This window comes from Camelina sativa, chromosome 11 (genome assembly GCF_000633955.1).
Source record: "Camelina sativa cultivar DH55 chromosome 11, Cs, whole genome shotgun sequence".
NCBI classification, from domain to species: Eukaryota; Viridiplantae; Streptophyta; class Magnoliopsida; order Brassicales; family Brassicaceae; genus Camelina; species Camelina sativa.
Window position 1 is genome coordinate 17,470,098 of NC_025695.1, and position 11,807 is coordinate 17,481,904.

At 37.0% G+C, this 11,807-nt stretch overlaps 2 protein-coding genes across 2 annotated transcripts; one reads left to right on the forward strand and one right to left on the reverse strand.

Annotated features, from left to right (window-relative positions):
• LOC104723656 (putative F-box/LRR-repeat protein At4g15060) lies at window positions 3,946–5,539 on the forward strand. The gene is given in 4 exon segments (XM_019232680.1): window positions 3,946–4,317; window positions 4,320–4,846; window positions 4,950–5,090; window positions 5,181–5,539. Coding segments are annotated over 3 exon segments (933 nt in total). The 5' UTR covers window positions 3,946–3,983; the 3' UTR covers window positions 5,022–5,090; window positions 5,181–5,539.
• LOC104728075 (indole-3-acetic acid-amido synthetase GH3.17-like) lies at window positions 5,871–8,531 on the reverse strand. The gene is made up of 4 exons (XM_010447112.1): window positions 8,236–8,531; window positions 7,556–7,657; window positions 6,640–7,463; window positions 5,871–6,442 (listed from the first exon to the last, which is right to left on the reverse strand). Exons 1-4 carry the CDS (start codon window positions 8,529–8,531, stop codon window positions 5,871–5,873), a joined length of 1,794 nt encoding a protein of 597 aa, XP_010445414.1.

Below are 11,807 nucleotides of genomic sequence, written 5' to 3' on the forward strand. Positions count from 1 at the left end.
ACACTTATTTGGACGTCTCGACTTGTTATTCCCCTGCAGTTTAACAGCATATACATTCACATGGCATAGCGATTATTATTTAACACATTATTCTACAATGGAGAGGGAGGTATTACCTCGTACTCCCCTACAGAATGTATGCGCAGCTTCGGTGGTCTTCCTGGTGGTCTCCTTGAAATCGGAGGCATGAGGCACAAGACCCTTATGTCATCTAGTACATTTACTTCCGCTGGATCTTGGACAGGAAGTATAGCTTCTGCTACAGTGGGGGACCACATGGAGATCTTATGCATTTCTCCAACAAGTGTCATGTACTCCAATCCCCTGTCATGGGCGGCAGCCATGGCGTGAAAGCAAGGGATCTTCAGCTTCTGAAACTCCAAGCATGTGCAGGTTCGGTTTTCCAATGATACAACAAACTGCTTTCCATCCTTTGCTGTAACCTCAGAATCCCATTGCCCTACAGCCAGGACACTCATCCCTAATCCCCCCTTGAACCGTTTTAACAGCTGCTTCTCTACCGCTATAGGAATATCACCAACAGTTCTAGAAATTTTTTTCCTACGTGATTCAAACCATCTAGCAAGCATTTTCCTAATAAACTCCAGCAATGCTAATACTGGACTACCCCTAGCTGGTATCAAAGCATTGTTCAAGGACTCTGCTATGTTAGATGACATTAGATTATACCTCTCTCCTTCAAAATGAGCTCTGCTCCAATTCTTCACCCTGATTTCTTCCAAGTATTCCCAACATCCTCTATTCCTCTTCTTTATTCTTGCATACTCAGTCTCGAAATCCTTCTTTCTGTACATGTTCCCTGCCCTCCATACCAGCGATGGTAGTCCACTTTTTTTCGTATACTTTCCTTTAACATTCCTTTTGATGTGGACAAGACAGGCTCCATGATGTGACTGGGGAAATACCTCTGAAATAGCTTTTAAAAGGGAAACATTTCTATCAGAAACGAATGTTAAATCTCCCCCGTCACTAACTATTTCGCTGAGCTTTTGCATAAACTATAACCATGAATCATCGTTTTCACTGTCCACCACACCAAAAGCTACTGGAAAAATCTGGAAATTGGCATCCTGGCAGCTTGCAGTTAGTAAACATCCCCTATATTTACCCCACAAGTGTGTACCGTCCACCACCACAACTCGCCTGACAAATGATAAGCCCTTAATACTTGCGCCGAAAGCCAAAAACACGTACTTGAACCTATCTTCTCCGTCCTCATCCACCTCAGTTTCCAAATGGTATACCGTTCCTGGATTAGCCACTTCAAGGACATGCAAATACACAGGCAACAATAAGTAACTATTCTCCTCTGTACCGTTAGCTGTTACAACTGCCAGTTCTTTCGCTTTCCAACCCTTCCAGTAAGTCATGCGGATGTTGTGTTCTGCCAGTACTATCTCTGGTACATCTCTAGCTCTTGGTACACAATATGCCTTTGCATACTTTGACCTCAGCAGTGCGGCTACTACCCTGGATGTTGCGTGTGCGGAGAACTTGCTACGCGTTTGTACATCACATACATGGGTTAACTGTGCCTTTCTCACCTCATATTCCTCTGACCCCCCAACCTGGTGAGCGTACACTCGCCAGTCACACCCTTTCTTATCATAGCATTCCGCAACCAATGACTCCTTCTCGTACCGTGTGAATTTGAATCTAAATACATGATTAATTGCATATATAGACAAACCAACCCTGAAATCCTCTCGGGTTGCAAATGTCCTCCCAACGTATATGTTGTCGTCTTCTTTAGACAAATCAACATGCGCAGTCTTCTCGTTCATCTCCGTCTCATCAAACATGGGTTCTAAGTCTTCGAACCCATAGATATTGTGGATAGTTATGCCCTTCTCGAAACTCTCTCTTAGCTCCCCCATAACGTCCCTACTCCCTGGATTAGGATAATCATCGCCCATCCAGCTGACTTTTTTCAATTTCTTTTGTGGCGGAGGAATACTAGAACTCTCACCGACGAACTCATTCTCGATTCTCATTGATTCCCCCAAGTTGGGACACGAAGCATACACTGCGTCATCCTCCTCCTTTTCACTACCTCCATAACTACTAAATTCTGACTCTGAACCAACTCCATTGTCGTCCCCACTTTCCCTACCTCCATTGTCTTCTTCTAAATCTGATTCCTCTTCCTCATTCATCAACACCTCTATACTCTCAACGTATTGTAGCAACAATTCGTCTCCCAAATCAGTACTTCCCCCACCTATTCCCTTTTCCTGACATCTTAATCGTTCCTCAACGCTCTCCACATGGTTCAGTAGTATGGTTTCACTTAAACTTTCTTGTGAAGACGGTGCAGTTTGAATGAAAGCACTAGGTCCTTTACCTCTAAGTAGTTCCTCAACACTTTCAACATGACTCAAAAGTACGTCTTCACTTAAACCATCCCCATCATCTAAAACAGGGACTGTTGTTTGATTCTCTACCTCACCTACCATCATACTTTGCATTACGGATGACATCAACCCTCCAAAGTATCCTAATCTGGCAGTTACTTTATTGTTCTCACCATCCCTTATCTCTTCACAATTCCCACCTTCCCATACAAAGCTCCCATCAATGTTTCTAATTGTCACAAACAAATTTATAGATTTATCTGCAAGACTGAGAGATTTGAAACACCTGTACTCTCTGTCATCTTTAATGAACGTCGGACCTGGAGGTGTACCATGCATCTGAGCTAGTGTGTCTTCAAAGAGATAGCTTAATTCGATAATATTTGGCAATTTTTCAATCCCGTAAAGCTCCTTGATTTTGTCTTCTAAGCTTTTCAAACTCTTCACACTCGTCAGCCGTACACATCTACCACGTAATACTTTGTTCATTTGGAACTCCCATTCCCCCCTGCTCGACAGTATCCACCTCCCCGACTGGACAACGACAGCATCATCCACTACAGTTTGAGTACATTTTGCCCATCAGTAAACAAGTAAGTACGAAAAATCATGAAACCTTACTTCCAAATTATAATAAACTTACCTTCCATCTCTCCTTTATGTTTTTCTTTCTTTTTTTGTATCTCTTTCTTAATCTTGTTTATTCCAGATAACTCTTCCCTATGAAATCTTCTTATAGGATTTTACTGGCCCCATGAGAGACTTTATCACAATTTCGAACCTACTGTACAATCCAGTTGCTTAAATATCTACCTCGATTTAAGTTAATTTAAACGAATTACCAAAATTTCGAAGAAGTCTTCAAAGAGATAGCTTAATTCAAAGAGATAGCCCAACAATAATTTTCACTCAAGCCCATTTCGAGACATGAAACGATTGTACAGTACTTTCACTCTCTTCTTCCTTCCCTCTCTCCTCTCTCTTCCGCAAAACAAACGACCAGGGTTAAAATGTAATATCAACCAAAACACTCTGACCCACATTATTGTCTATCTCTACGGGATTCTATCTCACACCCACCCTTTTCTCCAATTGTAAATAGTACTAGTACTACTTTCCCTATTATGTTTTCTAAATGTACTAAAAATCTAACAAACCCAAAAAAATATATATATACTTATATGTAACATTTAAACTGAAAAAAATTTCATAGACAAATGGATAATTCTATATATCCGTATTACAAAAGTTTACTAAAAATGGTATACTTATACTATTTTTATGATGGATTCTTTACATAACCACTACGAAGTACGAACACAACAGTTCCCACATTTCTTTTTTCTGTTTTTTATTCAAAACCCAAAGTTTCTTATAAAACAATTTCCATAAATTTTATTCATTGAAATAATTAACTAAAGGACTAAAGAATTGTTGTCTGCCCCAAGCCCAGATAATTAGATATGTTAGAGCCCGGCCCTAGTGAAGCCTGTTCATCATTAACCCTAAGCTACAAATATTAGGTTTTCTTCTACAAGGTTGTGTTTATTTCAATGATAAAAGCATCTTGGTCAAAAATCAACAAAAGATCTTGGAGATTGTGAAGAGATGGCCGACAGGATCAGTCAGTTACCTGATGAATTGCTATTGAAGGTACTATTTTTTCTTCCAACAAGAACCGCTGTAAGCACGAGTGTTTTGTCGAAGAGATGGGAGTTTCTTTGGATGTTTTTGCCTAAGCTTGAGTACGAGTATACCAATCTCTCATCCTCTGAAAAATTGACTTTAAGGGCTTTTGTTAATTTAAATATGCCTTTACATAAAGCTCCCATCATAGAAACCTTTCGTCTCAACTTGACCAATAGCGTTGGATCAATTAAGTCTAAGGATATCAAACTGTGGGTTGTAATTGCAGTTTCTCGCTGCCTCCGTGAGTTAAGTATCAACCTAGTAGTTTGTATACCTGCGAATCGCTAGTGGTCTTGAAACTGATAGACGAAATATTCGTGGATGTTCCTCGTATAGCTTATCTTCCCTCTTTGAAAACTTTGCTCCTTCGACGTGTGACTTACTTAAATGACAAGTCTCTTCAGCGACTTCTTTCCAGTTGCCCTGTTCTTGAGGATCTTGTTATGGAACGAGTTTCATTGGACTTTCCCGGCTATCCGGAGGATTTAGTACCATTGAATGTAACCATGCCGTCCTTGCAGAGACTAGCTCTAAAAATAAGAAGATATGTTGATTTGAGTGAGCTTGTCATAAACACTCCTTGTTTGAAGTATTTCAAATTACTTACACACTATGATTGTGAAAGTGAAGTTAATCCTAGCTACTTTTACGATTTTAAAGATATGCCTAAGTTAGAGGATGCTGATATCGAATCTAGATACCCTGATACCAACAACTTTATTAGATCAATCACATCCGTCAAGCGGCTTTCGTTATGCATAAGATCATTCAACGCGGAAGAGGTAATTTGTTTACATCCATCTATAGTTCTCATTTTAGAACACTAATTTTTAATTAACCTGCCTATTCTTTAACCTTTGTTTATTCGTTTTCCATCTTGTGCAGGCTTTCAATTGTGACGGTATTGTCTTCAACCAGCTTAAGAATTTGAAGCTATGTCCATGTGATACAAATTGATCAAAGTTACTTCCCCTGTTGCTCGAGAAATCTCCTAATTTACGAGAGCTAGAGATTGATCTGAACGATGTAAGTTCTTTTCAATATATATAGTCCTTTTTCTTTTGGTTTAATTTACTGCAACTAATCTTTAAGCCAAACTCTCATGTTTGATCTCAGGATCATAAAGATAGTTGTGTGGATCCACCACTGGTTTCCTTGGAGAGTGAATTGAGTCCTATTCCTGAGTGCATGAGGTCGAGTCTCGAAACTTTCAAGTGGAAAGGGATACATGGATCGCAGAAAGAGGTAGATGTGGTTAAATACATTTTGAGAAATGCTTGTTGCTTAAAGACTGCGGCAATCTCGTCTCGGTCTACTCCAGAGACAGAGGATAAACGTAAGGTGATGATCCAGGAGTTGTCACTTTCTTTTCGAAGTTCAGCAACATGCCAACTGGTGCTTGAGTGAAGATATCGAATATAGGATTCTCACTTGCATTTATATGAATATTGATGATCTTAAACAGCGGTTTTGTGGATCGGTATGAAAATTCTTCTTAATTTTTCAGATTTTCCAGTTTAGTAAAAACTCTTGGTTTCGAGAAAGCCATTTTTGTGACCAAGGATGCATGTAACACATCAAGAAAACCACATCACTTTGGTCTCTTACTTGCATTTTCACCCAAATAAAAGTTTGCTACAATAAAGTCTAAAATTTATTCTTCATGCGTAATCTCACATGACTATGAGAACTCTTATTAGAAGTTGCATTAGAGGATTCTCACTCCCTCTTAAAACAATTAAAAATTAAGACAAAAGCAACTATGGGAATTGGGAAGGGATAAATCCATTGAGGAATAAAGTAAAGCTAAGAATCTAAACCAAGTTGTTCCCATTGAGGAACTCTTTTGCTGAAGAACCTCCCAATAACTCTGGAATCGAGAATCTGAAGAGCTCCTCCAGATTTAACACACCTTGGAGTCTTATACTGATTCACTGAAGATCCTTTAGAGATACTAAAGTCCATTAACGAATCAAAAGTACCCAAACTCACCACTCTTATCTCCAATGGACCTATTGATTTGTCTTTGTTCCTGCATCTCCTGTACACGTAATCCAAACAATCCTCCACCTCAGAACAACAATCCTCCATCATCTTCTCGTTTAGCTTTGGTGAGTCGTTATCGTGAAGTGGCTTCAGCTCCCAGAAGAGCACGTAATGCCCTGGCATTGATGACGTGTCCGCATAGCTCGTGTACTCAGTGAGCAAGAAGCTTGAGGGTTTGGCTTGTGCCACTGCCTTCATTAAGTCTTCTTCGCTAGTTTTGTCTGTGTCGATGCTTAAGACAACGTTTCTTCGCTCCACGAAACTGAAATGAGGCGCCTTGTTGTGGAAACCGGTCACCTTCAGAATATCTCCTACTTTGTATCTGTATAAACCTGTTTAGAAAAAAGAGCCCAAAGAACTCTTGTGTTACACGTTTCCCTCACTAGGTTAAAGAATCTAAATTGAACATATATAAAAATCAAACTAAACTGAACTGATTCAAATTTCTTCAAACAGTTTACAGAACATAACATTTTTTTTTTTGGTATTGTAAACATGTTAATCGTGTCAATTTCAAGAGAGAACTGACCTGCGAACGTGGTGATGACGAGTTCATAGTATCGGCCGGTTTCAACATTAACAAGATCGACAATACGATCTTCGTCCTTAAGAGTATCATGTGAGCCAGAGTGAATCTCCTCATGTGATTTTTCATCGACAGGCAAGAACTCAAAGTAAGCCATGTTAGGAAGAAGTGTGTAGGAGACATCAGATGGCTTACACAGTGGATTAATGTTGATACCAAAGAAACACTCAGAGGAAGCATACATTACCGAAACCAAAGGCAAACCTCCGCTATAAAACTCGAGTGTCGGAATGTATTGAGCCATTGAGCCAGTAACAATCACCTCTATGTACTTGGTCTTAGGCCATATCCTTCTCAAGATTCCTTCCCATGACATAGCAGAGCACAAAGCCTCAACCTCATCAGCCAACTCAGGATTTGGACCATTAAGAATTGACAAAACCGACTCTCGACATGTCGAGTCAGTGATCCAGCTCGCGACAGTACCTGTCCTGATGTCAGCACAGAGCTGAGTGAAATTATTCTCCAAGAACTTGACGGCTCGGAGAAAGGCAGAGGCGAAGATAGCACCGAGTCTTAGGACATGAGATCGCTGGACTAAGCCGCAGAGAAGCTGGCAGTACATGCTTTGCTTGCTGTCTTCACAAAGAATGGTCTCGTTAGGACTAGTGATAACATTGTACTTGTTGAATGGTCTGTTCTTGAATTGTTGACTTTTGTAGTAACTTGTTAACACAGGACGAGCCTTTAGACCTGAAGGAGTCTTGATCTCTGGTTTTATGAACAGAAGATACATTCCCTTACCTTCGTCTAGTCCATTCACATACCTAAAAAAACCCATATATAACACTGTTAATCTCATTCCCTTTTTAATTACTCTTAATTGGGATATGAATCAACAAGAAATAACTAGACGTACTTATTCATGACGGGGACAAGCATGTTGTAGAAAAACGTCTTCCTATCCAATTCTTCAGCCGTAGAAGGCATCAGTTTCGGTTTGCCACCAGAAGTACCCGAGCTGCATCATATATTTATCCAAGAATTACTAAGCAATTACTAAATGCAACCCTAATAATTTAAGAACTTGAGAGTTTGATGATATACAAGGACGTGCAAAGCCATTCGGGGAATAAACAAATGTAACCTGGTTTATTTCACTCTTTTCAGAAATATTTTAGAATTATATTTTTATACAAAATATGATGTCAAAAATACAAAAAAAAAATAGGTAATACGGTACTACCGTAATAGTTGTGTTACATGTAAACTTACGTAATGCACAAAACTAATACTTCTTAAGTTTTGATATTACATGCTAAAATTATGAAAATTATTTGATGAACGTTTTGATTTAAAAAATAGATTAAAAACATAGTTTATAAGTTTAAACATTTCATCAACAAAAAATAGGTTATAAATGAGAATAGATGTTTTAGAAAGTTATTATTTTAAAACCATGTGGTAATAGATACGAAGAAAAGGAAGACAGCTTCAAGAATTAATTTGGAGATGACAAAGTATAACATAGTTTTGTAGAGTTATTTATATTTGTATATATCATTATTATGTATTTTGATATACACAGAATGTGATTACCTAGTGAGGAGCTCAGTGATGGGTTGAGAAGCTAGGATATCAGATGATTCTCCATCAGCGATTCGTCGGATGAAAGGCTTCATGTCCTCGTAATTCACCACCGGGACTTTGTTCTTGAAGCTTTCTTGATTCTTGTCAGATTCTCCATCAAGAAACGACTTGAGATACTCGGTTCCACAGTTTCGAGAGAGTATTTGGTGGAGAACTTCTTGTTGGATTGTATCTGCATTTGTGGTTAGATCCTCGAGAAGCTTTAGACCAGCCTCTGTATTAGTTGGATCGTAACTTGGAATCATTAGTTTTTTTGTTTGTTGAGTGAGAGAATCACTTCTATGTTCTTGAGGGTTGGTTTGGGATATATTGTACGAGGAGAAGGAGGCAAGGGAGATTATATAGTAAAATGGTGATAAGATTTATAGGAAATGGTAAAATATATAATTGTTACAAAATAAGAAAAGTATTGTAAATAAGAAAATAAAATTAGAATTTGACTGGTATAAAAAAAATTGATTGGAATATATTCAATTTAGAATTATTTAAGAAAATATAGAAAGTAATATTTTGGCGTAGAAAATATTTGTTGACAGAAGAGAAGAAAATTTCTTATTTCCAAGTTCGAATTATATTCCATGTTTCCATATTCTAGTCAACTGTAAAAAATGGAAATCAATTTGCCAATTCATTTATCATAAAATTAAAAAAAAAAATCTCAAAGAATCGTAAATACATGATATAATTAGTCAATTATAGACCAACGGAACAATAAATCTCAAGAATCCTAAATACATACATACAGTTATATTATTTTAAAATTTGAAAAAAAAAAACTATTTATGCATGATTCGAAATTCTTAAATAAAAGTAATAGTCTTGTAAAATTAATATATTGTCTTCTTAATATAATTGGAAAATATCTGAACATTTATGTATTTTTCTTTTTACGGGCTGTGTCCATCGTATCTCAGTTGGCTTTTTAAAGGAACTAGATAAGGATCCGTACGATGTGCGGCTTGAAATTTTATAAATTAACCTAAATTTAATAAAAATATATTAAAATTTGTTGTACGTTATTTATAAAAAAAATTTATTATAATACACTGATTTATATTTATTTACAAATTTTTTATGTATGTTACTATTAAAAGTGTATTTTTTACACCTAAATATACTTTATGTTACAAATATATTTTTATCACCACCTAGAAAATGTCTATATGAACACATTAATCCAACTATTTTACTTTCACTTCTGCATCTTTTTTTAGTTAGTAAAATTGTTGGCTCAAAAAATATTTTGAATAAAAAATATATTACACAATATACTAATCAATGATGCATCATCATAATAATGTGTGACCACCATGAAGAAAACCTCGGCTCTGCCCTCATCCTTTATGGAGAGAATTTTGCGTTCAACCTCTTCCACCATGGAGAAAACCTTGGCTTTTCCTTCTTCCCTTAGGAAGATAACATTGCATCCAACCTCCTCCACCTTCCTTCCTTGGAGAGATAACCTTGTGTCCAACCTTCTACACCATAGAAAGAACCTCGGTTTTTCCCTCCTTTTGTGTGGAGAGAACATATTCACGTCTTTTTGCTATCTCAAATTGGTTTGCTCCAACAACCAATGAAAGTAAAAACTTTTTCTAACGTCATAAAATCTTTTGATAATAACTAAAGGCATGTTTATCGGGGGTTGTAAGGGGGGTTGTAAGATTTTTGGTGTATTAAAATTAAATCAAAAGAAAAGAAAATAAGGAAGAGGCTCCCTTATATAACATCCTGAAATCGATCATAAGAGACTGGTACGTGTCTATTTTTCGTTGGTCAAGAGAATAATAGAAAAGGGAATTTTTTTTTTTTTTGCCCGATTAATCTTTCTGTCTTTCTCTCTTTCTCTCTTTCTCTCTTTCTTCCCGATCAATTTCTCTCTTTCTCTCCCGATCAAAGTCTCGATCCTAGAAAGGAAAATCTGCTTTAATCGGAGGTTATAGAATCAGTGAAGTCCATGGTCGGAGGCTATTTGAATCGACGGAGATCTTATCGGAGGCGACTGTAGCGGCGGCAATTTGAATCAAATTGGAGATTGTATCGGAGGCGATTTGAAGGAATAGGCGATTCAATCGGAAGAGATTGGATTAATTCGATTGAGAGGGTTAGTTTCTCAGTACAATAGTATGATTTCAATTGGGAAGATAGATCTGTGTATTGGTGAGAATATGTTTTGATTTTTTCTTTCGTTTCTGTTTGTAAAATTCACGAAAGTGACTATTCGTACTGCGATTGGGTTTGTAGTGATGGGATTCATTGGCTTCTTTGTGAAGCTCATCTTTATTCCAATCAACAACATCATCGTCGGCGCTACTTAGGTAAACAAATCTTTGATATTTGTTTGTGAGTGATAATGATGATGATGATTTGTGCATTGATCATACTTGGTGTAGACTATAGATGTCAAAATACATTGTTTTGTTTTGTTTTAAAGTTTTGTTTTGTTTTAAAGTTTGAAGACAAACTAATCCGAGTTCCTCCCGCTCAAAGCCTCCCCCAAGGTCACAAGTATTGCCAAACGTGCATTCAACTGGGCTTCAGTTCTTTCAAGAGATTGTTTTTTCTTGTTGGCCAAGAGAGAAACATCATAGGCAACATGTATCAAATTATGTTTTGTATGTTTGAAAATTATTTAAAATGCAATATTTTTTTAATTTTATAAAATCTTAAATGTTTACACATTTATACCACTTCTATTCTATTTAAAATTTTAAAATTTTAAAAAATAATATTTTCAAAAATAAGAGACCCAAAATAAGAACTTACCAATAAAAGAGAAAATTTTATCTAAGAGATCATGAGTTCTTATATTCCAAACAGTACACAATTAATTCATAAAAAATTTAAGAACTCCCCTTATATGAACCCCCAATAAACTTGCTCTAATGCTATATTTCCCAATGTATTCGCGTAAAAACACACCATGATGTAGCCTCTGTCTCTGTAACGCCCCAACCGCCACTATGCTTAGTGAGCCCAAGTCCACTCTCAGTCCATAGGCCACCTTCCTAAGTGGGCCCTACATCTATTCTCGGCCCATGGACCCACCCATATTCAATAGTCGGTTTGTTACGTCTGAGAGGCTTTAAAAACTTGTTTACCGTCCTTACAAATCAACAAATGATATTTTTCTGTGTTTTGTCCTTACTCGCACAGTTCCGACAATCACTTCCAGGAAGGTCACCCATCATGAAGTTCTCTCAGGACCCTTGACCAAAAAATAATTGCATTTTGGTGACATATGTGGCCAAATCAATTATTTTAAACATTTTCGCAAACCAGCTGTCACAGCTTTTGAGCTCCTGTAGATCTATCAACAACAATTTAAATTTTTCCAATCTATATATCTATGTTTGTTGTAAGTTTGTGTTTGATTAGCCTATTTTATCCATCCATTAGATTGATGAGCTTCTACTTGTTATCTCCCTTTGGGATTGAATGAATAATAGTAACAATTATGTTTGAAAAAAGGGTTTATGACCAACCAATCAGGGTTGAGAAATTAGAAGAAAATTAATTTG